General features: G+C 39.3%; 1 protein-coding gene across 2 annotated transcripts in view; it reads right to left on the bottom strand.

Moving 5' to 3' along the window:
• The window catches only part of ctnnal1 (catenin (cadherin-associated protein), alpha-like 1), a 325,158-nt gene that overhangs the window by 158,874 nt on the left and 139,534 nt on the right, over positions 1-26,750 (bottom strand). The window contains exon 2 of one of the 2 annotated variants that reach the window (XM_072253686.1): positions 1,251-1,440. The exons of the other annotated variant lie outside the window; for it this stretch is intronic. Coding sequence (XP_072109787.1) covers positions 1,251-1,440 — 190 coding nt within the window. The remainder of the gene's footprint in view (positions 1-1,250; positions 1,441-26,750) is intronic. 2 annotated transcript variants of the gene reach the window in all.

The following is a 26,750-nucleotide window of genomic DNA, read 5'->3' as shown; positions in this document are numbered from 1 at the left end:
TGTTAACTGTTCACCTCCCTCCATAGATGCTGGCTGACCTGCTGAGCTCCTCCTGCATGTTGGGTATTACTCCAGATTTGCAATCTCGTGTTCTCATAAACCAAATACTCCTTTAAGGCACCATCTATACTTACGTTTGCACATTGCAAATTAAAGAATCATGGTAGATGGAACAAATGAGAATACGTCCACACAGAAGAAATTCACTTACTGCTGTGCCAGAGGAATGGGAAACGTGAATGAGACACAAAGAAAATAGGGAAGTAGTATGTGTTTTGTATCATCATGAGGCTGCATCCTGAAGCAGCCTGTTCACAGTGAATTACTTCTCAGTTACATAACTGTCGAAAGCAGTAGCCATTCTGTACTGAAAACAGCAAATCAGATCAATGATCAACTCATCTTTTTTGTAGTGAAACATGAAACGAGAGAACAAGAATGAAAGTTCTCTGCCTTTTACCAAAAATACCTCTTAATCATGAAACAAACTGGCTAAGCCTTAGAAACACTTCTAAGAGATCAAACTTTTCTAATAGATAACATTACATTGAAAGGATTCTCGGATGACAACCTAGAATAAGTATACAATTCACCATAGCACAAAGTGTTGATGTTCAGTAACAGCACTACAGAAAGCACGGGGCAAAAATACTGATAGGAATGAAAATCATTATGCTATATTGAAACTGGAGTATAGAAGCCTAAACACAATATGGGTGTGAAATCGTCACATTGCCATCATTGGCATTATGGCACAGTTTACATTAATCCTAGAAAAAACTGCATTTAACATTGGATCTACTCAGAGAAGAACTGAACTTTCAGAACCGGGTGATTTGCAGTGACACTACACTGGCCCTGAAAATAAGGCATCTAAAGGCACTAATATTTAACTGGCTTCTGCTCAAAATTCCTTTTGGCTTATTTCAGTCCTGGAAGTGGAATGTGACAATTCTGCCATAATGGGGTGTTGTTGAAAAAGAATACTACAATTAGCCTTAAGTATTAATAAATAATGAAGATTTGAGAAGGATATTGAATTAGAATGGGTGAATTCATACAGAAAGAGGATGATGAACAAGGTAAGTTTAAAAAAGAAAAAAAGCAGGTTAAGCTCACACTTTTTTCATGAATCTAATAAGCATCTCTTCAAGCCGATAAATAACTCATTATTATTGCTATGCATGGTTCCTCTGTAGGGATATTTTCTTTTGTAAATGAAATTGGGTGGAACACTGGACGAAACCCACCTGCTCGCCGTGCCTCCTGACAGGCGAAGTACATTTCTTCTTTTAACTCTTCATTTTCACTCGCTATGGCTTCCCCAACAGTGACAAATCTTCCAACAGCCAAACTCACTGCTTGCCCAACCCGTTGAATTGCACGCCAAGTTTTCTCAGATTTCTTTGGTTTTTCTTTATGGTTGATAAGTGTTGTAATCTATAACCAGTGAAGCAGAAAATTCAAACTATAAGTTGAAAATCCATTATTGATATTTTCAATCTGTCTAAATATGCATCTGAGTCATGGCACAAATTAAAAATGTATTAGTACAAAGAGACAAAATATCAATTAAGAATGACTTCCAGGTAGTTTGAGAATTCACCTTGAGTAAATTTGCAAAATCTGAAGCATTTCTACATAACTCTTTCATTGCATGCAAAGTTTTAGAACATTTAAGTGGCAATTTGATAACAGAAGCCATCAATTTTCAGTAGTGGAACAAAAAAGGGTATTGGCAAGATTGTACGATAGACTGCATAATGTACCTCAAGGCTGTGTGTGTGTGTGTGTGTGTGTGTGTGTGTGTGTGTGTGTGTGTGTGTGTGTGTGTGTCTTGTGTACCATCTGTCATCCAACCTATCACAAACAAACTTGGTTTGTTTAAGTTTCAGATATTATTATTCTATTATTTTTCAGCATGGATAGACGGTCTACAGAAGAAAATTAACTTGTTTGCTCTTTCCACTGCTACAGTCCAACCTGTTCTGTTTTCCGACGAGCAGAAACGGGTCCCTGTTATCTACTGTCCGGAGAAATGGAAGAACTATGGTTCAGTTGCAATTCTCTGCTGCCTAATTAACAAACTCAGGCCAAAAATGCATGGACAAAGCTGAGAGTTTCTTGCAATTTAACAGACAACTAAATATTGAACTAAATTAGTGTACTTAAACCAAACTCCCCTGTTTATTAAGTGTTAATAGAAACATACCACAATTAATTCGGTAAGATTGCTAATAAGCTAACAGTAAAAGCATTAAGAAACAAAAATACCAAGTTACTTCAGAACACAATTAATCTTTGTGACTTATATCACAGATACCAAGATGAACATCTGAATGTCATATCACAGTAAATCATATCACTCTCTGGTGCGATAATCTTTCTTTTAAAATTGCAATAGAGTTATGAAATATGATTAAAGTTACAGTAAAATCAACTAAATGTTACCATTTGAACAACTTCACACCTTTGTGTAAAGATATTTGATGCCTGACAACCTTGCAGCTAAAATCTAGAAATGACACACGTTATAGAAGTCATGATTTCCTTTTTAAAAAAAATCACCATAGCCACAAATTATTAGTGTGTATATATATATATACACACACACACACACACACACACACATACATACACACACGTAATTCAATAAAGCAAAAAGATCCATGGCCTCTGTTTCTGCCAACTTCACCTTTAGCTCCATTAACTAAAGATCAACAAAACATGCCTAGGGTGCAGAAAGGTAGAGGATGTGGCAAGGCCTTACTCTGCCTCAGAAAACAGTTAAACGAACGGCAACAATCTGACACAAATTGAATCAAGCACTTTCAATAATGAAATATTGTCTCAACAGTCTGACAAGTCAAAAATTGAACTGACATCTTTGAAAGGCTAAAGAATGCAGAAACAAAGCAAGCAAAACATACACATATCAGAAATGCCCCCTCCATGGACTCTTCACCTTATCCGGTATTTTTAAAACATCCAATTACTTAAGTGATGTGCCCTTTAAAAGCAGACCTGAATAAAGGCCAACTCAGAAGAAATATTGGATTAACGTGAAAATAACACAGAAGAAATATAGGATTTCTCCAAGGGGAAAATGCAAAATACTTTAAATAGAGTAAATCGATATCAAATATGAGATAATGTAAATATAATTCAGCAATCATTTCCAAGCATAACAAAACAGAGGGATTATAGATTATAACAATTCTAATTAACTTTTTTATAGCAATTCAGTGTAATCTTGCAACTGTTAGTCTGCTAAACCATTTAACATTTGTTAGTAATCTAATAATGGAAAGCAGCATGATACACTATTTCAACATTTAACCCTGAAGCCTGTTTTGCTTACAGAAGATATTGCATTGATAATGAAAAACACCAAATGAGCCTTTAAACACATTAATTTCCCATTTGGTTATTATTTAGCTTTCATTCCTTGTATTTGCAGACTTTTAAATGGGGAGTATTTTTAATTAACCTTTAATAAAATTGTTACCTTTTTCAAGGGAAGCTACTGCTAGGGAATTTAGCTCTTGCGTGTAATAGAACACGCAGGATATATTATGTCAGAATTGTCTCAACAAAATTTATCCTGCATGTTCCTTGAGATCACCACCTCAGTTGTGTTAGAATATTTTCAATCTACCCTGGTGCTCAGCAAAAGGAACTATGAAGTTTCAAACAACTTGTTGAACTCAGCTGATTTAGTAACTTGGAAATATTGTAGTAGTGAAATGGGAAGTGTAGGCTGGTAAGATGACGATCGACTGAAGCTGCTGTCCAACAGTGGGTAAATCCTTAGACATTTTAACACCATTAGGCTATTAAATTTACAAAGATCTCAAGGAAAATCATACTTGTAGGTTTTCTAGATCAACTAAAACCCTATATTCCCCAGCTTGCTTTATTCCACTCTGCTCTTCTATCTTTTACTAAATTTTGGCCTATTTCTCCGTTCAAAATCTGACTATTTATTGCTCATTTCAGCACTTGGATAGCTACTGCCAAATGATTAAGAGCACCAATCTCTGTATGTCTATCTTCACTATCTTGCAGACTAGTTAGTAGTGCAGGTGGCAGGAACTCAACAGCCTGTACCGCATGAGCTGATGAACAGGTTAACTGCCAATTTTCAGATAGTGAAAATCCAAATATTTTGCGTTGGCTTCTACTTGTAATTTACCAGATTAAGTGCTAGACATATCAATTCCACTAAAGGCAGCACGGGCCCTGTGAAAGCTCCTAGGGGGCTGTGCGAAGTAGATAAATCGGCAATGGTGTGTGACACAAGCAATGTGTATTAGCAAAGCAGGTCTGTTGCCAGTAGCAGGTTACAACAGCACTTTTTTTTTAAACAGACTATAAACTCAAAGGTATCAACTAAATGCGCTATAAGCTCATCCGGCAGGTTGTTTTCTGCTCCAGATTCCAGTACCGGGATTATCTTGTGTGTAAACAGTGATTGATGCTACATGGTACAGAAAGAAGCTCCTCATAATAACCAAGCAACTCACACAAAATGTTGCAGGAACTCAGCAGGCCAGGCAGCACCTATGGAAAAGTGTACAGAAGACACCTCGGGCCAAGACCCTTCAGCAGGACTCATAATAACACTTCAGTTTGTTAAGATGCTAAACAAGATTTGCACTCTGAAAAATTTATTGACCAACAGATTAGTTCAGTTCAAGGTATAAACCTGTGGACTCTTGAAATCCAAAATAAAAACCCACCACATTGGAAGCACTCAGCAAGTCAGTAAATATCCATGGAGTGAAACGGCCAAGATTTCAGATTAAAGACCCTCCATGGTAACTGGAAATGTGAGAAAGTAATTATATTCTGAGAGACTGAAGATGTTTGTAGTATGGTGCAGAACAAAGTTGCCAAGAGAACAATTGCTTTAAAAACTTAAAAAAGAAAAAAATAAACAAAGTGAAACCATGGGGTACAGCTACCTCTGTGGACAGAGAGAAAAAAATAGAGTGGTTAAGCATTGATTGTAAAATTCAATACACAAGTCCTACCCAGGCAGAAGATGGAGGGGCTGCCCCTTAAGCTTTTGCACTGAGCTTAGTTGCAGCGATGCAGAGATCTGGAGAGAGAGAGAGAGAGAGAGAGAGAGATCTGGAGAGAGAGAGAGAGAGAGAGAGAGAGAGATCTGGAGAGAGAGAGAGAGAGAGATCTGGGGAGAGAGAGAGAGAGAGAGAGAGAGAGAGAGATCTGGAGAGAGAGAGAGAGAGAGAGATCTGGGGAGAGAGAGAGAGAGAGAGAGAGAGAGAGAGAGAGAGAGAGAGAGAGAGAGAGAGAGAGAGAGAGAGATAGATAGATAGATATCAGAGTTGGGTGGGACTGAGAATTGAAATGATAGGTGACTGGAACATCAGAGTTGCTCCTGGGCACAGGATTGAGGGGATTACCCAATCTCCAGTTGGTTCCATGAGTGCAGAGGAGAGCACATCGTGATTACCACATGGTGTACACTAGAATAGTACTTACTAGTGATTGCTGCTTTACCTGGAAAGACTTTTTAGGTTCAGAATAGTGAGAAATGTTTAAAAAAAAGAAACAAGCGTGCAACTCCCAAAGTTGCATAGGGATAGGATGTGGGCGTAGTAATGGTTAGTTGAGATGAAGAATGAATGGACACACATGGGGCTAAGGTTCATTTGAATGATACAAAGTGTAGAGGAAGAAAAGTTGCATCTGGTGGTGTAATCACCATCCACCATTATCATCTGCCTCTTTACACGAACCTAATTTTCCATCCAGATTGCCAGCTTGGATCTCTTGTGCCTTAACCTTCTGTACCAGTCTACATTTGTGGCCTTGTTAAAAGCCTTACTAAAGTTCACAGAAACCATGTCTACTATCCTCCCTTCATTAATTTCTTAGTTACCTTATCAAAAATCACAGTCAAATCCAAGGGACTTGAACTTCTCTACAGAAAACCATATTGATGAATCAGTTCCTGTCTTTCCATGTGACCATAAATTCCTAACCTTCAAAATCTTCCCCAACAGTTTCTCTATACTGATGCAAGGCTCACTGACCCATAATTTCCCTGTTTACCTTGGTTGCCCCTTCTGAACAAAAGACAATATTAGTCTTCTGATCTTCTAATAAAGATGCAAAATTCTCCTCCCTCGCTTCCCTTAGTATCTTGGAACAGATTCCATCAGGTCCTGGGGATTTATCCACCTTAATGTGTTCCATATTTGTAGCACTTCCCCTTCCTGTTACAGGCATGTTCCAGAATATCAGAAGATCCCTACCTCCCTTAGTTCTCCAGCCTTCAGCCTCCAAGGACTTCATCCTGGTGAATACTGATGAGTAGTGTTCATTTAGGATCTTGTTCATATACCCAAACTATGCATAAATTACTTCTCAAGTCCCTAAGGGAACTTACTCTTTCTTTAGCTACCCTCTTGCTTTTTTAGATACTTATGAAAGGATGTAGAGTTCCCCTAATCATTTTTGCCAACATCCTTTCTTGGTCCTTTCTGACTTTCCTAATTTCATTCTCAAATTTTCCTAACGTCATCCTTGAGTTTTCTACTATATACCCTATAAACCTCAAATAAATCTTTTGATACATCTTTGCTATGCACTTAATTATTTTCCTTAATTAAATGTTCAGTATGCTTTGTCAAGCAAGGCTTCCTAAACTTACCATCCTTGCCTCTTATCATTATAAGGGCATGCTGACTCTGAACTCTTAGTAATTTGCTTTTAAATGCCTCCCACTAATCAGATGTTGTTTCCTCACCCTGGCAACTGCCCCCAATCTACCACTCCCAGGTATAGTCTTAGGCAATTGAAATCCAGCTTGCTCAGTTTAAGGCCCTTAATTCATGGACCAACTATCTTTTTCCACGTCTAGCTCAAAGCTCCTTGAACAATATCATAGCACTAATCTTGTTTTTTTAATCCAATTTGTCTGCACAATGAAAAGTAATTCAACCAGAGCAAAAAAATCCACTTTAATTGGCATTGTCTCCCCTTATTGTAACACAAGCTAACAGCTGCACTGATGTGCATGTGTGCAAGTGTATATAGCAATAAAACCTCAAACACTACCGAAAGATTCAACTTGCATGCTACTCAAATTATTTTACTTTTACTTAAAATTCCTCCCACAGTTAATTCCTCAATTATCCAGTATCCTTTGATCTCACAGTAAAAGAAGTTAAGTGATTACACAGATTATAAAATCATTCAGAACACTTTGAAAGCAGCACAGCCAACAAATTTGGCAAGTGTTATTCATTGAGAGTGGCAAATTGCTTTTACTTCTTTAAAATTTAACTCATTTTTCCAAAACTAATTTTACTGAATGAATGCCGATTTATCTAATTTGATTTTCTCTCCTACTAACCATAAATATCTTTTAACATTTTCCTTTTTTTGGGGAATTCTTGGTGTACTAGGAATATATTGCAGCAACAAGCAAGAGAGAATTTTTTAAAAATGTATCCACCACACTACTTCCAACAAGCAATTTACAATATTCAACAAAAACATGTTTTCAACTTACAGAAAATAATGAAAGGCTAGAAATGCGATGGTGAGGTGCTAATATCAAAATGTTTCACAATTATAAAAATGCATTTGATAAACAATATTTCACCAACATGGCTGGAGCAAAAATGGTAAACACTAAAGATTAACAGCATAGGTTATCCACTTTATCTGTTTATCATCACTGATATATTCTGACAACTGGAGAGCACAGGCAGGCGATTCAGTGGCATATTAAGCAGCGGCTGAGCAGTGTGTCAACTACTCGGGTTATGGTTACTATTTCAGTGGTGCCCAAGGCTAAAGATATTGACTGCTGCTAACTACCCTTACGAAAGGAAATTAGAAAATGTATTCTGTCAATGCAGAGTGCGAGAAGGAAAGTGGGTAACGCTTGGCCATGGGAATAGTGAGGAGGTGAATGGCAAGAGAACTACTGATCATGGTTGGGAAATGGGGGTGCTTGGGTAAAGATTTAAAGTGAAGGTCAGATGCCACCAAGTGATAAGTCAAAGGCCTGGAATCTGTCAGGGCTGTGGTCAGTGGCTGGGAAATGAATGAGGGAGCAGAGGGAGGAAATGAAAGGGTTAGAGTAAAGGTCGGATGCTGCTGACTGTAGGGTAGGAGGGAGGGAGGAGCTGAAGAAGAGCCAGAAAGTAGGTAAGTTAAAGAAAGGTAAAGATCAGCTTTATTTGTCACCTGTACCTCAAAACATCAATGAAATTCATTCACGAGGAAATCTGTAGATGCTGGAATTTCAAGCAACACACTTAAAAGTTGCTGGTGCCATCAACTTTCCAGCTCTTGGCTTCATCCCTCCCCCTCCTGTCTTCTCCTATGATTTTGGATCTCCCCCTCCCCCTCCCACTTTCAAATCTCTTACTATCTCTTCTTTCAGTTAGTCCTGACGAAGGGTCTCGGGCTGAACCGTTGACTGTACCTCTTCCTAGAGATGCTGCCTGGCCTGCTGCGTTCACCAGCAACTTTTAAGTGTGTTGAATGAAATGCATTGCTTGTGCCAACAACCAACACAGTCCGAGAATGTGCTGGGCGCAGCCCACAATTCCTCAAATCTCCCAGCGCTGACAATATCACGCCCACAACTAACCCTAATCCGTACATCTTCTTGAGATATGGGAACAAACCAGAGTGCCTGGAGGAAACCGACATGGTCAGAGAAAGAATACACAAGCTCCCTACAGGCAGCAGTGGGAATTGAACCTGCTCTGGGCAGCACCTTTACAGGGAGGCCTGCTTTAAATCGTATGCTTGCGGAAACACAGCTTTATTGAAACTAGTTGAATTGAGAGTGTCTAACAGGGATTGGACTTTGGAATAAAGAGACCCAAATGTACATAGCCTACAATAAAGATATGATTACACAGTGTAAATATGACAAAGAAAACAACTGTGAAGATCAACACAAGTTTGATTCACAACAGTAAGTGCTAGGTCTGATATCTGGCTATTTTTCTTGATCTAAAAATTAGTGTAACCTATCCCCATTTGGGACAGATCAATTTTCATGGTGCAAAAACCAAAACAGACACACTATGCAAACAAATTTCTCAGCTTGGCCGGTAAATAAGCTGATATCCTGCAAACAGTAAATTTCTCAAGGGAGATATAGTAGTAAGATATAGAAGTGGTATATCGGTGAGACCTGATATGGGAGACTGCTTTGCCAAGCACCCATGCTCCTTCCACCAGAAAAAGAGGGATCTCCCGCTGGCCACCCATTTTAATTCTACTTCCCATTCTCATTCCCACTACCTTCTTACTCTGATTTCTCATCTCCCTTTCCAGTCCTGATTAAGGGTCTCGGCCTGAAACGTCGACTGTTTACCCTTTTCCATAGATGCTGCCTGGCCTGCTGAGCTCCTCCAGCATTTTGTGTGCATTTTTGTGTATGAACTATACTTATGTTTGTCCTGTGAATACTGTTTATATGATGCTATTTCCTGTGATGCTGCAGCAACTGACATTTTCATTGTAGCTGTGCATACACGTACTTGAATGTATGACAATAAACTTAACTTTGACTTGGACTGTGTGAAGCAAGATTATACCTTGGGTTCTGACATGGACTCCAAAGCCAAATCCTTCCTGTTAGAGGCTGGCAGATTATCAGCCGAAGCTGTGCTGTGGGAAGTGGTGTAAAACAAGCATTCAATGATTCACCTAGTTGAGAAGCTGGAATTGCTTATTTGCTCATGCTGAGTGCATAACCAGTGGTTAAATTTCACAGGGAAAAAATTGAACCTTTATCAACATGATTGTTAGCCAACTACTTCAATTTCACACTTAAATTTTTGAAACTACACAATTAAACCAGTGACCTTATCCAGAGGAAGTAAAACTAATTTAACTATTTCAAAGGAAAGAATTTCCTTATCTACCAAATTGCATACACTACACAGATACAAAATCACTTCATTTTGTCCTCTGATAGCTGCAGTCAAATTAAAAGTAAATATAGCAAGTGCAAAGTGTGAGCGAGAGGAATTGGTATCAACCATTTCCACCCTCTCAAAGTTACCACCCTCTCAGATCACTTAAAATGACCTGCTGAGAAACAATGAGATAAAGAAAAATGACTCCGTGAAGACTCCTTCTACTTGGTCCAATGAATATAGAACATAGATCACTACAGCACAGTACAGACCCTTGGGCCAATGATGTCGTGCCAACCTTTTAATCAATCTAACCCTTCCCTCCTACATAGCTCTCCATCTTTTTATCATCCACATGCCTATCCAAGAGTTTAACAGGCCCCAATGTACCTGCCTCTGCACCACCCATGGCAGGGTGTTCCACACGCCCACCATTTTCTGTGTGAAAAAAAACTTCAACCCTGACTTTGAAATAGTTCTATCAAAAGTGGACACCTGCCACTTCAGGCTGAGAACCTGAACACCACTTTTTTTAGCTTCCACCAAAATATCCAACATTGAGAGCACTGGCTCATTTTGAGGGGACCCAGGTTTTAGTGATCTTGAAAATAAGCAGCCTATCCAAGGTAGAATGTGAATTCCCAATGATTCACACGAGGACACGATACAAACTGGAACTATACGCTGTCCACTACTCTGGCTCACAGTCAAATCTGCATATTGCAACACTCACTCACATCTCACTCACAAAACCCAACTCTCCAGGGAGGGGTTTGTTAATCCATGCCATAGCAAAATGTACCCACTTAAGTAAATGACCCGAAATAAAAGTTTACTTTAATCACTATTAATGCAGCATTTCATTTTAATTGCAGCTGGACTATAATCATCAAAAAAGTAATCATTTGTAAATGCGGCAGAACCATACTAATGTTTACTTAATGTTATTTTTATAGATTGGGAGGTTCTTGCGCTTCTTTAGGAAGTAATGACTTCAGCAATGCAGGGGTAGAAGTGGGTAGCATTATCTGCATCAACTCCAGTTTATAAATAGCAAGGTAGGATTGTGACACTTGTCATGTCATTTCTGTTTCATTGTGTTCTCAAACAGTCAACTGGGCAGAAACATACTATTTCCAAAAAAACAAGTCTCGGAATGCTACCTTAGTTCAACAAAACGTGTAAAAAAACAAAAATAACAACAACATGCAGAACCACTTAAAACTAGATAATTATCTTTGTTTCATCAACGCAGCTATCATTATCACCACTTTAGTGGCAACCATGAACTAATTTGCCTCTTTGTCTTTTCCGTCAACCTCATGACCATCACCACTCTCTGCAACTGCTTATTAAGATCTTGATGAGCCAGAAAAGGGAAATGTTCATGGTTTTAAGCCCTGCTGTATTCAATTATCCAGGCATTGCATAAATCAGAAAATCAGACAGGGCAGGTTAAGACTTTGTAAAATAAACTGCCTGATTATTCGTTCGATTAAACAGAAGAAAACAAATCAGTTAATTCCTTTGCAGGGACGTATACGCTCAGTGGTCACTTAATTAGATACAACTGTACACTTGCTCATTAATGCAAATATTTAATTTGCAACAGCAACTCAATGCATAAAAGCATGCAGACATGGTCAAGAGGTTCAGTTGTTCAGACTAAATATCGGAACGGGGAAGAAATGTGATCAAAGTTATTTCGACTGTGGAACAATTGTTGATGCCAGATGGGGTGGTTTGAGTATCTCAAGCACTGCTGATCTCCTGGTATTTTGATGCACAACGGTATCTAGAATTTACAGAGAGTGGTGCAAAAAACACAAAACATCCATAGAGCGGCAGTTCTGTGGGCGAAAGCACCTGGTTAATTAAATTAGATTAGATTATGAGGACACACAGTCCTCTTTTATTGTCATTTAGTAATGCATGCATTAAGAAATGATACAATATTCCTCCGGTGTGATATCACAGAAACACAGGACAGACCAAGACTGAAAAACTAACAAAAAACACATAATTATAACATATAGTTAAAAACAGTGCAACAATACCATAACTTGATGAAGAACAGGCCATGGGCACAGTAAAAAAGTTCAAAGTCTCTCGAAAGTCCCACATCTCACGCAAATGGGAGAAGGAAGAAAGCTCTCCCTGCCGAGCCCGACCACAGTCCGACTCTGAGTCATCCGAAAACTTCAAGCCTCCGATCAGCCCTCCGACACCGAGTACCAAGCACCATCTCTGCCAAGTGCTTTGACCCCAGCCTCGGTCACCAGCAGCAGGCAAAGCCGGAGATTTTGGGGCCTTCCCTCCGGAGATTCTCGATCACACAGTAGCAACGGCAGCAAACCGGGCATTTCAGAAGTTTCTCCAGATGTTCGTCTGTGCTTCTCATGTCTGTCTCCATAAAATCAGAATTGTGCATGACACCCTACTTACAAATACGATATCATTTCACTGGAGAGCTGCGCGCGCTGCGTCATGCCGCCATCTTCTCCTCTCACCAAGAGAGGTCAGAGGAGAATGGATGTACTGGTGCAAGCTGACAGGAAAGTGACAGTAACTCATATAAACACCCATTATAACAGTGGTGTACAGAAGAGCATCATGCATCAAATCTTGAAGTGGATGGGCTCCTGCAGCAAAAGATCGCAAACATACACTCAGTGATTACTTCATTAGGTTCAGGAAGTACCTAATAATGTGGCCACTGAGTGTTTACTGAAAATCAGCTTCAAAACACTCTACTTCACCACTGAAGAACTTAAAAGATTCTACCCATCACACCTTTACAATAATTTGACCCTTCAGCCACTCATCCTTAAGAGTTAGTTTTTTAATTTTGCAGTCTATTCACTTATCAGTGACATTATTTCTTCAGACAATATATCTCACTCTCCATCATCAACCTTAAAACCATTCTTCCCAAATTCAAATATTTGTTAAAGGTGCTACTTGGCCATGTTTTTACTTCACCTCTTGACACTTTCTCGACAAAACTGAAGACTTATCCTTGGCTTTAAGTAGTTTTATTTGAGTCGCTTTCATTAATCTTCAAGGTAGTCAGTAAAATAAGCAGATAAGTATTTCAAATCACCCACATGTGGTCTGTGAAAATTTCACTCTGATAAATCTAGTGAAGAGCTCCTCAAACCTAATCTAGGTACAGAAGACATCATGTTATTATGTAAATCAACTCAAATTCCCTAGTATTATCCTGTTCTGTTAAATAATTATCATGTCAAGTGCATGTTTCAGTTTTAAAAATGGTATGATTACCTCAACCTTTAGTGGTCATTTTTCCATATCTGAATAACCTGTCTGTGAACTCTTTATTACTGTGTTAACACATCAATGCCCATCCACCGATATTTTTAGCCTGGTGATTAATCAAGATATTTATTTTCTTATCTACACTTCTGGTGTTTGCATTATTTAACTTTCAGCACAGGACCACTGAAAAATAGGGGTCACAGACATAAGATCAGTGTGCCAGAGCGTGAACTCATGCATTGGGCCCAGATAGTGTCGTTGGCCATGTCCTCAGATCCTGTGCTGATCAGCTGACAGGAGTATTTGCATACATTTTTAATTTGTCCCTGCTTCAGGCAGTTGCTCCCTCCTGCTTTAAGACCACGATCATCTTAGTACGCAAAGATAAGAAGATAACATTCCTTAATGCTGCTGCCTAGTGGCTCTGACATCTACCATCACAGAATGCCTCTAAAGAGGGGTCATAACACATATCAACAGCTTTCCAGACAAGCTCAACCCATTGAATTTTGCCAACTGCCAAAACAGGCCTATGGTAGCCACCAGTCCTCTGGCCCCATACTCATGTCTGGAACATCTGGACAGTACTAAAACCTACTTCAAGCTATTGCTTATTGACTATAATTTTATCCTCAATACAATTGATCCAGTCAAGGTCATTGGCAAAGTCCAAACCCTAGGAGTTGAACTTTCCCTCTGCAACTGGACCCTTTTCTTCCTGGCCAGTAGACTGCAATCAGTAAGGATCGGCAGCATCACCTCCATCACAATTATTCAAAATACTGGTGCTCCACAAGGTTGCAACTTCAGCTCCCTACTCAAAACCCCGTACACCCATCATGGCATTGCTAGATTCTGCTCTATCTACAAATTTGAAGATGATAACACTGTGGTGGGCCACATCTCAAATAACAATGAGTTGGACTACAGGAAGAAGATAGAGAAATGGTGTCATGACAACGACCTTTCCCTCGATGTCAAGAAAAAAGCTGATCATTGATCATTGACTTCAGAAAGAGGGGTTGGGAGCAGTGCACACACCCCTCTCTACATTGATGGTGTTGAGGTTGAGAGGGTTGAGAGCTGCAAGTTCCTTGGGTCAACATCATCGGTAGCCTGTGCTGGTCCAACCACGTTGATTTTTATTGATACACCAAGAAAGCATTTTGCCTGGATGCACAATAGTTTGGTATTGCAACTGCTCTTCACATGACCACCTAAAAACTGCAAAAGTTGTGGACATAGTTCAGCACATCAGAGGAACCAGCCTTCCCTCTATAGACTCTGTCTATACTTCTCGCTGTCTCAGTAAAGTACAGCGTAATCAAAGGCCATACCCACCCCTACACAGTCTCTAATCTCTCCTTCACCCATTGGGCAAAAGATACAAAAGACTTAAAGTATGTGCCATCTCACTCAAGAACAACTTCTTTCTCACTGCTGTCTCTCTTGAACAATAAGTTGGACTCTTGGCCTCACAACCTACCTTGTCATAATCTTGCACTTTATCTTTTATCTGCACTACTCTTTTGTTGTGGATGTTACACTTTATTCCGCATTACTGTTTTAACTATTTCTCTCTCTATACACAGTGTAATAATTTGATCTCTCAACAGTATGCATGCAAGACAAGCGTTTCAATGTATCTTAGTACTTTTGACAATAATAAACCAATACCAAATAGAAAATCATTCAATTCACTGTTACAGCTCTCCATTTAAACTACTGAGGGCAATCAGTTGGATAATTTACATACTGAGAGGATTCAGGCTTAGGACCTATGGGTCTGTATATTTCTTTTTTAAGCACAGTTGCCATTCATAAGCAGCACAGCATCAAGTTTGAACATGGCTAATTAAAGGTCTTCAGCACATAAGTAACAGCTGCAGCTGTCACCTGCTACAGAAACACTTCCAATTATATTTTACATAATGCAACTTTAAAAATCTACTTCTCCACAATTTAAGAAAAACAATGTTCACTTACACTACGATGATTTTACCACAATTAGGCATGAAGTAATTGATTAAGTTTAAGTTGGGAGCCATTCAGCTTAAAATAGCAAAGACCTGAATGCCCAAAATATTTAGCAGATGAACGTAGGTGCAGAATAGTTGGTTTTGCGACATGGTGTGGGTAATGCAGGCTTAGATTTGCAGTAACAAAAAGGTTTAAAAGTAAAACACCTGAACTTAAACTATAAGGCAAAATTCAAGTTTTCCATCATATTATGCTTCTCCCAATCTGGAAGTTCATTGTATGGCACTTCCTTTGTTAGACAAAGTGGAGGTGCAAAGGAATAAGAATGCCAAAATCTCTCACTCATTCCCTATGATCAAAACAAAAATTAATAAAGCCTTCATAACTTTTGCTATGCCTTCAAATCAAAACCTTGTGCACTGGGTTTGCCAAAGTAGAAACCCAATCACTGAAAAAGCTCAAACTGAGGAATGCGAATGGGTAAACCAAATACAATTAAGGGCTTCTGTACCTCCTCATTTCCTCTCCCACTGCCTAGTTAATTCTGTCCAGGCAACACTGACAACCTGGTGCCCAGCACAAATTGCTGGAAAAAAGAAATCTCATCTGCATGACTGACAGTGGAATTCCTGGAATTATTAAGCCATTCTTTTTGGCTTGCTTTGTGAATGCTAGTGAGAATAGTTCACTGCCAAAGAAAGAGATTGAACTAATATAGTAATTTCCAATCCAAATATGTTTCTTCCCCAGTATTAATAGCAAGTGATTGAGAAAGGAATTTATATTGGTCTATTAGGAACTTTGACATACAATTCAACCTTGAGCCAAGTTTCTGATTGCACATACTCTCACCCCATCAAAGATCTCTGCCTTAGCTCATCCATTATTTAAAATTTTAATACCAACAGGTGCCATTTATAGACTGCTTTATAACCTCTTGACTAAATGCACATCTTAATGGTCATCTCTCCTTCAGAAACTCAGATGCATAGAAACATAGACAACATAGAAAATAGGTGCAGGAGTAGGCCATTCGGCCCTTTGAGCCTGCACCGCCATTTATTATGATCATGGCTGATCATCCAACTCAGAACCACGCACCAGCCTTCCCTCCATACCCTCTGATCCCCCCAGCCACAAGGGCCATACCTAACTCCCTCTTAAATATAGCCAATGAACTGGCCTCAACTGTTTCCTGTGGCAGAGAATTCTACAGATTCACCACTCTCTGTGTGAAGTAGTTTTTCCTAATCTCAGTTCTAAAAGGCTTCACCTTTATCCTCAAACCGTGACCCCTCTGGACTTCCCCAACATCGGGAACAATCTTCCTGCATCTAGCCTGTCCAATCCCTTTAGGATTTTATACGTTTCAATAAGATCCCCCCTCAATCTTCTAAATTCCAACGAGTACAAGCCTAGTTCATCCAGTCTTTCTTCATATGAAAGTCCTGCCATCCCAGGAATCAATCTGGTGAACCTTCTTTGTACTCCCTCTATGGCAAGGATGTCTTTCCTCAGATTAGGGGACCAAAACTGCACACAGTACTCCAGGTGTGGTCTCACCAAGGCCTTGTACAACTGCAGTAGTACCTCCCTGCTCCTGTACTCGAATCCTCTTGCTATAAATGCCAGCATATCATTCGCCTTTTTCACCGCCTGCTGTACCTGCATGCCCACTTTCAATGACTGGTGTATAATGACACCCAGGTCTCATTGCACCTCCCCTTTTCCTAATCGGCCACCATTCAGATAATAATCTGTTTTCCTATTTTTGCCACCAAAGTGGATAACTTCACATTTATCCACATTAAATTGCATCTGCCATGAATTTGCCCACTCACCCAACCTATCCAAGTCACCCTGCATCCTCTTAGCATCCTCCTCACAGCTAACACTGCCGCCCAGCTTCATGTCATCCGCAAACTTGGAGATGCTGCATTTAATTCCCTCATCCAAGTCTTAATATATATTGTAAACAACTGGGGTCCCAGCACTGAGCCTTGCAGTACCCCACTAGTCACTGCCTGCCATTCTGAAAAGGACCCGTTTATTCCCACTCTTTGCTTCCTGTCTGCCAACCAATTCTCTATCCACATCAATACCTTACCCCCAATACCGTGTGCTTTAAGTTTGCACACTAATCTCCTGTGTGGGACCTTGTCAAAAGCCTTTTGAAAATCCAAATATACCACATCCACTGGTTCTCCCCTATCCACTCTACTAGTTACATCCTCAAAAAATTCTATGAGATTCGTCAGACATGATTTTCCTTTCACAAATCCATGCTGACTTTGTCCGATGATTTCACCGCTTTCCAAATGTGCTGTTATCACATCTTTGATAACTGACTCCAGCAGTTTCCCCACCACCAACGTTAGGCTAACCGGTCTATAATTCCCCGGTTTCTCTCTCCCTCCTTTTTTAAAAAGTGGGCTTACATTAGCCACCCTCCAATCCTCAGGAACTAGTCCAGAATCTAACGAGTTTTGAAAAATTATCACTAATGCATCCACTATTTCTTGGGCTACTTCCTTAAGCACTCTGGGACACAGACCATCTGGCCCTGGGGATTTATCTACCTTTAATCCCTTCAATTTACCTAACACCACTTCCCTACTAACATGTATTTCGCTCAGTTCCTCCATCTCACTGGACTCTCTGTCCCCTACTATTTCTGGAAGATTATTTATGTCCTCCTTAGTGAAGACAGAACCAAAGTAATTATTCAATTGGTCTGCCATGTCCTTGCTCCCCATAATCAATTCACCTGTTTCTGTCTGTAGGGGACCTACATTTGTCTTAACCACTCTTTTTCTTTTTACATATCTATAAAAGCTTTTACAGTCAGTTTTTATGTTCCCTGCCAGTTTACTTTCATAATCTTTTTTCCCCTTCCTAATAAAGCCCTTTGTCCTCCTCTGCTGAACTCTGAATTTCTCCCAGTCCTCAGGTGAGCCACTTTTTCTGGCTAATTTGTATGCTTCTTCTTTGGAATTGATACTATCCCTAATTTCTCTTGTCAGCCACGGGTGCACTACCTTCCTTGATTTATTCTTTTGCCAAACTGGGATGAACAATTGTTGTGGTTCATCCATGCCATCTTTAAATGCTTGCCATTGCATATCCACCGTCAATCCTTTAAGTGTCATTTGCCAGTCTATCTTAGTTAATTCACGTCTCATACCTTCAAAGTTACCCCTCTTTAAGTTCAGAACCTTTGTTTCTGAATTAACTATGTCACTCTCCATCTTAATGAAGAATTCCACCATATTATGGTCACTCTTACCCAAGGGGCCTCTCACGACAAGATCGCTAATTAACCCTTCCTCATTGCTCAAAACCCAGTCTAGAACAGCCTGCTGTCTAGTTGGTTCCTCGACATGTTGGTTCAAAAAACCATCCCACATACATTCCAAGAAATCCTCTTCTTCAGCACCTTTACCAATTTGGTTCACCCAATCTATATGTAGATTGAAGTCACCCATTATAACTGCTGTTCCTTTATTGCACACATTTCTAATTTCCTGTTTAATACCATCTCCGACCTCACTACTACTGTTAGGTGGCCTGTACACAACTCCCACCAGCGTTTTCTGCCCCTTAGTGTTATGCAGCTCTACCCATATCGATTCCACATCTTCCCGGCTTATGTCCTTCCTTTCTATTGCGTTAATCTCCTCTTTAACCAGCAACGCCACCCCACCTCCTTTTCTTTCATGTCTATCCCTCCTGAATATTGAATATCCCTGTACGCTGAGCTCCCATCCTTGGTCACCCTGAAGCCATGTCTCTGTGATCCCAACTATATCATAATCATTAATAACAATCTGCAATTTCAATTCTTCCACCTTGTTACGAATGCTCCTTGCATTGACACACAAAGCCTTCAGGTGCTCTTTTACAACTCTCTTAGCCCTTGCTAAAACCATAGCCTTGTTGCTTTGACATTTGCTATGTTCTGTTTGTCGAGTTCTACGTTGTTTTGTGGAGCATGATGGACACGCTATGTTGGCATTGGACCGTTTGGCGAGACTCACGTCTGACCTCAACCCATCCTTGGGTGGGGTGTGTTTGTTGTTAACACAGACAACACATTTTACTTTGTGTTTTCTCTATTATATCTTGCATTGTACTGCTGCTGCAAATTTCACGACATATGCTGGTGATATTAAACCTAATCTTGATTCTTGATTCGGTACTTTTGTTAGATTGGTCCATTTTGAAAATATAATTAAGTGCGTGTGTGCATGTTATGGGCCAACAAAACCTTTATATGTTCAAGTGAAAATTCAGAACTAAAGCAGCCACTTTATAGACATTCCAACCATCACATTTGCTCCCAACACTACCATGGTCCTGTGAATGCAGTGCAGCAACTTGTCAGTGATTCTTTAACTGCAGCTATCAATTCAATTTGCACAATCTAAATTGCAGGTGAACATGCTGATAGACATACTAAATGGCTACACAGTCACCACGAAGGCTCTCTCAAAAGTGGACTAGAATTTAGGGCCCTCACAGACGATGTACATTGTACATCTGCGAAAGAAATCTGATGCCAGGTTAATACCATGAAAATATTACATACAAGATCATAACAGCTCAGCGAATGGCACATAGAAATATCTTGTATTGTAAATCTGCAAACTTTACAAATAGATTATATTTAAGGGGAAAAGGGGGAAAAAATCATGTAGATATCTTCTGCAATTTTGTATCCAGTAGCACAAAACACTGACTTATCAAAATATCATCAGTCCTTCATTGACAACTAATTGAAGTACTGGAATTCCCTCCTGGCAATGCAGATGCACCTCTATCGTATGGGCTGCAGCGATTCGAAGTGGCAAAGTTCCATTCTCAAAGGTAAATAAATGTGGGTTATAAATATGAATTAGCCTTTATAGGAACAGAAAGTTCATTCGTCCGTATCTTACTCATGTTCAGCCTTCTTCATACATCACCCACATTCATTGGCTAATAGCGGCTACCACTTCCGCAACATTAAAAAAAAACATCTTTTGAAAATCTATATTACCATATAACAATTACAGCACGGAAACAGGCCATTTCGGCCCTTCTAGTCCATGCTGAACTCTTACTCTCACCTAGTCCCACTGACCTGCACTCAGCCCATAACTCTCCATTCCTTTCCTGTCCATATAGCTGTCCAATTTAACTTTAAACAACAACATCGAACTTGCCTCAACCACTTCTGCTGGAAGCTCGTTCCACACAGCTACCACTCTCTGAGTAAAGAAGTTCCCCCTCATGTTACCCCTAAACTTTTGCCCTTTAACTCTCAACTCATGTCCTCTTGTTTGAATCTCCCCCACTCTCAATGGAAAAAGACTATCCACGTCAACTCTGTCTATCCCTCTCATAATTTTAAATACCTCTATCAAGTCCCCCCTCAACCTTCTACATTCCAAAGAATAAAGACCCAACTTGTTCAAACTTTCTCTGTAACTTAGGTGATGAAATCCAGGTAACATTCTAGTAAACGTTCTCTGTACTCTCTCTATTTTGTTGACATCTTTCCTATAATTCGGTGACCAAAACTGTACACAATACTCCAAATTTGGCATCACCAATGTCTTGTACAATTTCAACATTACATCCCAACTCCTGTACTCAATGCTCTGATTTATAAAGGCCAGATTACCAAAAGCTTTCTTCACCACCCTATCCACATGAGATTCCACCTTCAGGGAACGATGCACCATTATCCCTAGATCTCTCTGTTCTACTGTATTCTTCAATGCCCTACCATTTACCATGTATGTCCTATTTTGATTAGTCCTACCAAAGTGTAGCACCTCACATTTATCAGCATTAAACTCCATCTGCCATCTTTCAGCCCACTCTTCTAACTGGCCTAAATCTCTCTGCAAGCTTTGAAAACCTACTTTATTATCCACAACTCCACCTATCTTAGTATCACCTGCATACTTACTCATCCAATTCACCACCCCATCATCCAGATCATTAATGTATATAACAAATAACATTGGACCCAGTACAGATCCCTGAAGCACACCACTAGTCACTGGCCTCCAATCTGACAAACAGTTATCCACTACCACTCTCTACCGTCTCCCATCCAGCCACTGCTGAATCCATTTTACTACTTCAATATTAATACCTAATGATTCAACCTTCCTAATCAACCTTCTGTGTGGGACCTTGTCAAAGGCCTTACTGAAGTCCATATAGACAACATCCACCGCTTTACCCTATTTCTCTAAAAAACTTCAGTCTTCTGAAAAGCTTTCTAAACAACTCTCTTAAGGTTTCAAAATCAAATATTGAATAAAGATCCTGTATGTCGCAATGAGACATTTTTTATACAATCATAGCAGTATTAAATGTAAGATGACAATACGATATGAAAAGTTTTATTGTTCTATAGCAATCATGGAAATGGTATTTCAGTATGTTTTCAGCCTATGTAACTCAATACATGTTAACTGTAAATACATTTATATGGAGGAAATATTCTGCACAAATGTAAACACTATTAAGTTGAGAATTTTTATTCTTAGTATGATGAGCTGTCTTTTAAAATATACTTTTCTTCTTTTATTGTGCCCAAATGCTGCTGGGCATTAAAGATCAGAGGATTTTACCAATAAACTAACCAGATCCAAGTGTTTCTCATTGAAAGTGAGTACCAGTTGCATAGTTGTTTTATGCAAGTTCCATAATGAAACATTTATAAATCCGGTTCACTTAAGCGTACGTTGTCACTCTGACTGTGCTCATCTTGAGTGGTGAACAATGTTCATTTTGTCAGAATATTGTCATTGTTCTGTATCACTTATTACTTCTGCTCAATGGAATCCTTACTTCAATATTAGATCAAATTTCCACATTTGATATCAACAAAGTACAAAGCATTCTCTAGATGTGGTGCAAGCTCACCACTCCATGTGCTGCAGAAACCTTTAGCAATTAAAGTAACCAAGTGACTTATCCTCCCAACTAATAATAGTCCAAATAATAACCTACGATTCAGTAATAACACACGTACATACGTACGTAAATAATTTAGCTTATTCTGTTCCTTTCATGAAAATAAGGCAAATGGATTCTTACATCCTGTATGTTTATCCAGAAACAAATTCTAATCCAGCAGTGAAGTTGGGCTTTGCAGTGAGACTTGGTGGGGTGGGGTGGGGTGGGGTGGATAGGTGTATTCAACAGCAAGCTATTCTGTCAGTATCCCCATCCTTCAAGGGAAAACTTTGATTTGGCCATCCATCGCATTCCTAAAGCTTAAAAATAAAAGCCTAAACACATTATTCAATTCATATTGCACAGCTAATAGGGCCTCCTTCGGATAAGACATTAAAGTAACGCTGCATGTGCCTTCGTGCAAAGTTCCCACGTCGCACCATGTAAAATAACCCAGGACCAAGTAGAAAACTCCTAACCACTTCTTCAATCAGTGTCGCAAAAATAGATCTTCAGAATACTGCATTGTTTTTCTTTGGTCAGACCAACCTGTACATAAGCTAACTGGTATGTTACCCACATTACAACAGTGACTAAATTTAAATGTACCTTTCAGAGCATGGAGGTTACGATAGGCAAATTTTTGTTTTCCCTCTAATAAAACAGAGTATGAAGAATATTTCTTGGACTCAATGTTCCATTTTCTTTATCAACAACTATTTATGGCATTTGTCATCTGAAACCATTTCAAAACCTTTTCCCAGAAGAAATTTGGACCTTATGTTTTCATATCCTCAGAGCTATTCCTCAACTGAACCTCCAGACTCAAACCAGTGGATTATGTTGTATTTCCAGACTATGAGCCACACGCTGCACCGAAGATCGAGCAGTACTGAGTGATATGCTGTAGCAAGTCCAAATAGCATAACTTCAACTCATAGTAATGTAGATCTGCATTTGTTCTTGCAACAAAATGCCATTAGATATGAAATCGAAATGTAAAGTGAACTAGAAAAGTGATTGAAGGCAAAATTTGATGCTGCACAGATGGATGATAGAACAGATTAAATTAGTAGAGGAGGATGCAAATATGAGGGTGTGATCAAGATTAAAATAGACACTAAGGGTGCCATTTGTGATTTTGAATAGAGAAACTCAATGCATAATTGTTTATTTCCTTCAAAAAAACAGAAACCAAACCTTATATGCTCGTATTCAGTATCTGTAAAAATTCAGATGTAGATTTCATCAAAAGGTTTCACAGCCCAAAATATGGAAACAAAACATGTTGGAAAAAAAATGGTCAGAGATGTGCTCATTTATTGAAGGGGAGGCAAATTTTGAATAATGGGAAAAATCTAGAAGATAGGGAATTTTATAATGCTGCCAAACATGACCAAGTTGCAGAAGCTGACCAATAAAGATGCAATTTGAAAGAACACTGAGGGAACACACAGTGAGCATAAATAACACAAGCCATGAGGGTTGATAAATGTGATGCACTAAGGGAAGTGGGGTCTAAATTTGGAAAGCCATGGAACACACATCTTGTACAACTTGCTGACTCAGCAATTAAAATTTAGTAAATCTTTAATACTAAATTAAATTTTAATTCTAAACTTTAATTGATTTCACAGCAGATCAAACAACCCTTAAGCAAGCTGAAATCTTTATTTTCTGCCCCAATAGGAAGATCTTTATTAAATGGTATATTCTGATTCCTGCTATCTCACAATTTCATTCCAAGCTATCCCCCGGAAAAAAAATCATGATGAAATTTGTTTAAAAAACATAGTTCACATACAAAACAACCCAAACTTTGGTCCAGTGGTAACATGACCATTTTTTTAAATAATTATTTAACAGTAAATATAGAGTATCTTCTTCACTTAGGCTTTAGGTTTGGTTCATGTCCAGACTTCCCAATCTCCCATAATTTAACCCATTTCTGTATTCCACCACCAGCTGCTCAAGTGGTTCATTAAACCTCAATTTTATTGTGAGTCATGGCAATTATTGAATAGTAATACAAGTATTATTGTTGTTAATCAAGTGCTTATGAACAGAATTCCAACTAAAAGGGGACTGTTAGTATCTCCGAAAACTATCTACCCTGGTTGAATTAATAACGTTAATACTCACAACGCCCAGTTCCTCTTAAATATTGCACCTTTCACCCTTGATCATCCTACAACAGTGGTAAAAGTCTGCTGGTATTCACCCATTATACCTCTCATGGTGTTGTATACCTCTATCGAATCTCCCCTCAATCTTCTACACCCCAGTGAATAAAGTCCAGATCTATTCAACCTTTCCCTACAACTCGGGTCCTCAAGTCCTGGCAACATTCTTGTCTCTTAAGTTTAGGAGAACAACTGTCTGCTCAAAAACTAGAAAAACCAGCGCTGAGCACTTACATTAATAGAGCTTCCCACTGTTCAGGACATTTTCAGAGACAGGTGTGTAAAAAGGATCACTGGGGGCCCAAGTCACCCCAACCACAAACTCTTCCAGCTGCTACCATCCGGGAAGCAGTACTGCAGCATTCAAGCCAGGACCAACAGGCTCCAGGACAGCTTCTTCCACCAGGCCATCAGACTGCTTAATTCATGTTGATACAATTGTATTTCTAAGCTACATTGACTGTTCTTTTGTGTATCTTATCGTACATACTATTTATTGCAAGTTACTGTAACTTGCACACTGCACATTCAGATGGAGATGTAACATAAAGATTTTTACTCCTCATGTGAAGGATATAAGAAATAAAGTTAATTCAATTACTCATATTTACTGAAACAATACTCCAAGCCTGTCCAGATCTCCGTTTAACTCAAGATTGTTAATTAATTCATGCAAAAGGCGAGAGGAACTGGAAGAGAATAAAATGACAGTAAAACAGCTGCATAAACAGACCCAATTTTAGAAACGTTTTCAAAAACGCCCTTGTTTTAACTTCATTGTTAAAGCTGTTGAGAGTGCAGATTGGTTGGACAGATGAGGTGCTTCATAAAGAAGAATTTTTCAGCTTACTCTGCCTCTCCAGATAAATGCTGAAGAGGAGGAAAACTGTTTCTATGATATGTGAAATCAACATAAAATTATTTAAGTGATCCAGCAAGAGTAATGTCTTTATGCAGAGTTGAGTGCATGTGGGAAAAAGACGAGGCAAAAATAAAAACTTCTCAGATTAGATTGGAGGGTGAATGATGGATGGACGGCATGGGAAAAGTTATATGTGCATGTATTTAGGATGCATGCTTTTCCAATTAAATAGCCTTTTCTTTTCTCTTAGGTTTGATAACAGGAATGGCTTGATTCAGCTGTGCCCTCTCTAAATTTTAAAGCTGAATCTACTTGTTTTCTGCAGAATAGATGTTAGTCGGAAATTTCCCAGGTTTATTACGGGATAAATATGTGAAACTTAGGAGGGACAATGGTGCCTAACGGCAAGTCCTTTGCTTGCATCTTCGAAAACAACTCTATTTCTATCTTTAATATCTCTATTTTTCAGATTCAGGGTTCTTTTGAAGACCCTGACCTGGAGTTAAATGCTGACTTCGGCTGTTTGTGGGAAAGGGACCCACTCTCAGGGTGTCACGACTGGCCATTATTCGATGCGGCCTAGAAGGTTAGCTCATCTTCGGAGTTCCAGGATTTCATGCCTCTGGAGACGGGTGGGCTGAAGGTCAGTGTCTCTGCAGGAATTCCGTATGTCATGGGAGACGGAAGAGCGAAAGCAGCAATCTGGGTGCCGGCTGTGTTCCCAGAGATCTGAGTTCTTTGGAAAAAGTGACGCAATGGACTTTTAACATCGTAAATCAGTGAGTTGTTTGTTATGTCTCCCCTCTTGCTGTGAAATGGAGACAACTCTTTTTCCCTTATTACGGAGAGAGAAGAGCCTGTGGTATGTCGAATTACCAGCTGAATGTGTAGTCTTTGGGCTACTACAAGTCTGTGTCTTTACTGATGCTTTGCTGCACGCTGGAGTGCTTAGTGGGGGGGGGGCACCGATGCTGGTTGGGGAGGGGGATTGTCACTTTGCTGCTGGTTACGCATGGGAGGGGGGAGCTGGGGGGAAGCTCTGGGGTTCTAACATTTAACTGTCATTCATTCTTTAGGGCACTCCTGTATTATTGTGGATGGTTGCAAAGAAAAAATATTTCAGAATGTATATTGTGTACATTTCTCTGACATTAAATGGACATTTGAAACCTTTGAAAAATGGAGGCAAGCAAGGTGCATTATGATTTCAAATTAGGATTCTGAAGATATCCAAGTCATATACAACAGACCTTCCTACTCAAACTCTTTGAGAAGAAAGGTGCATTGTACGTGTCTGGGATTCTTCAGAATCTTAATTACACAATAACATTAAGCTAAAGTGGGTTACTTTGAGATTCTCCCATCAATTTTAGAAGCTTTCACTGTTGAAATGACATTTAAAACAGAAGTATAGAAAATAATAACTTTTCACCTGTAATTCAGGAGACTATCAAAACTGTTCAGATTTGTGCATAATAGCAAATCCCAAAAGTCAACAATATTCACATATTCATCCATGTAATGAAAACATTTGTTTTTAACTCACTGCACTTTGAGTCCCACTAT

The sequence above is a fragment of the Mobula birostris genome, chromosome 3 (genome assembly GCF_030028105.1).
Source record: "Mobula birostris isolate sMobBir1 chromosome 3, sMobBir1.hap1, whole genome shotgun sequence".
NCBI lineage: Eukaryota > Metazoa > Chordata > Chondrichthyes > Myliobatiformes > Myliobatidae > Mobula > Mobula birostris.
The sequence above is the reverse complement of the archived record's forward strand: the minus strand, read 5'-3'. Positions and strand labels throughout refer to the sequence as shown.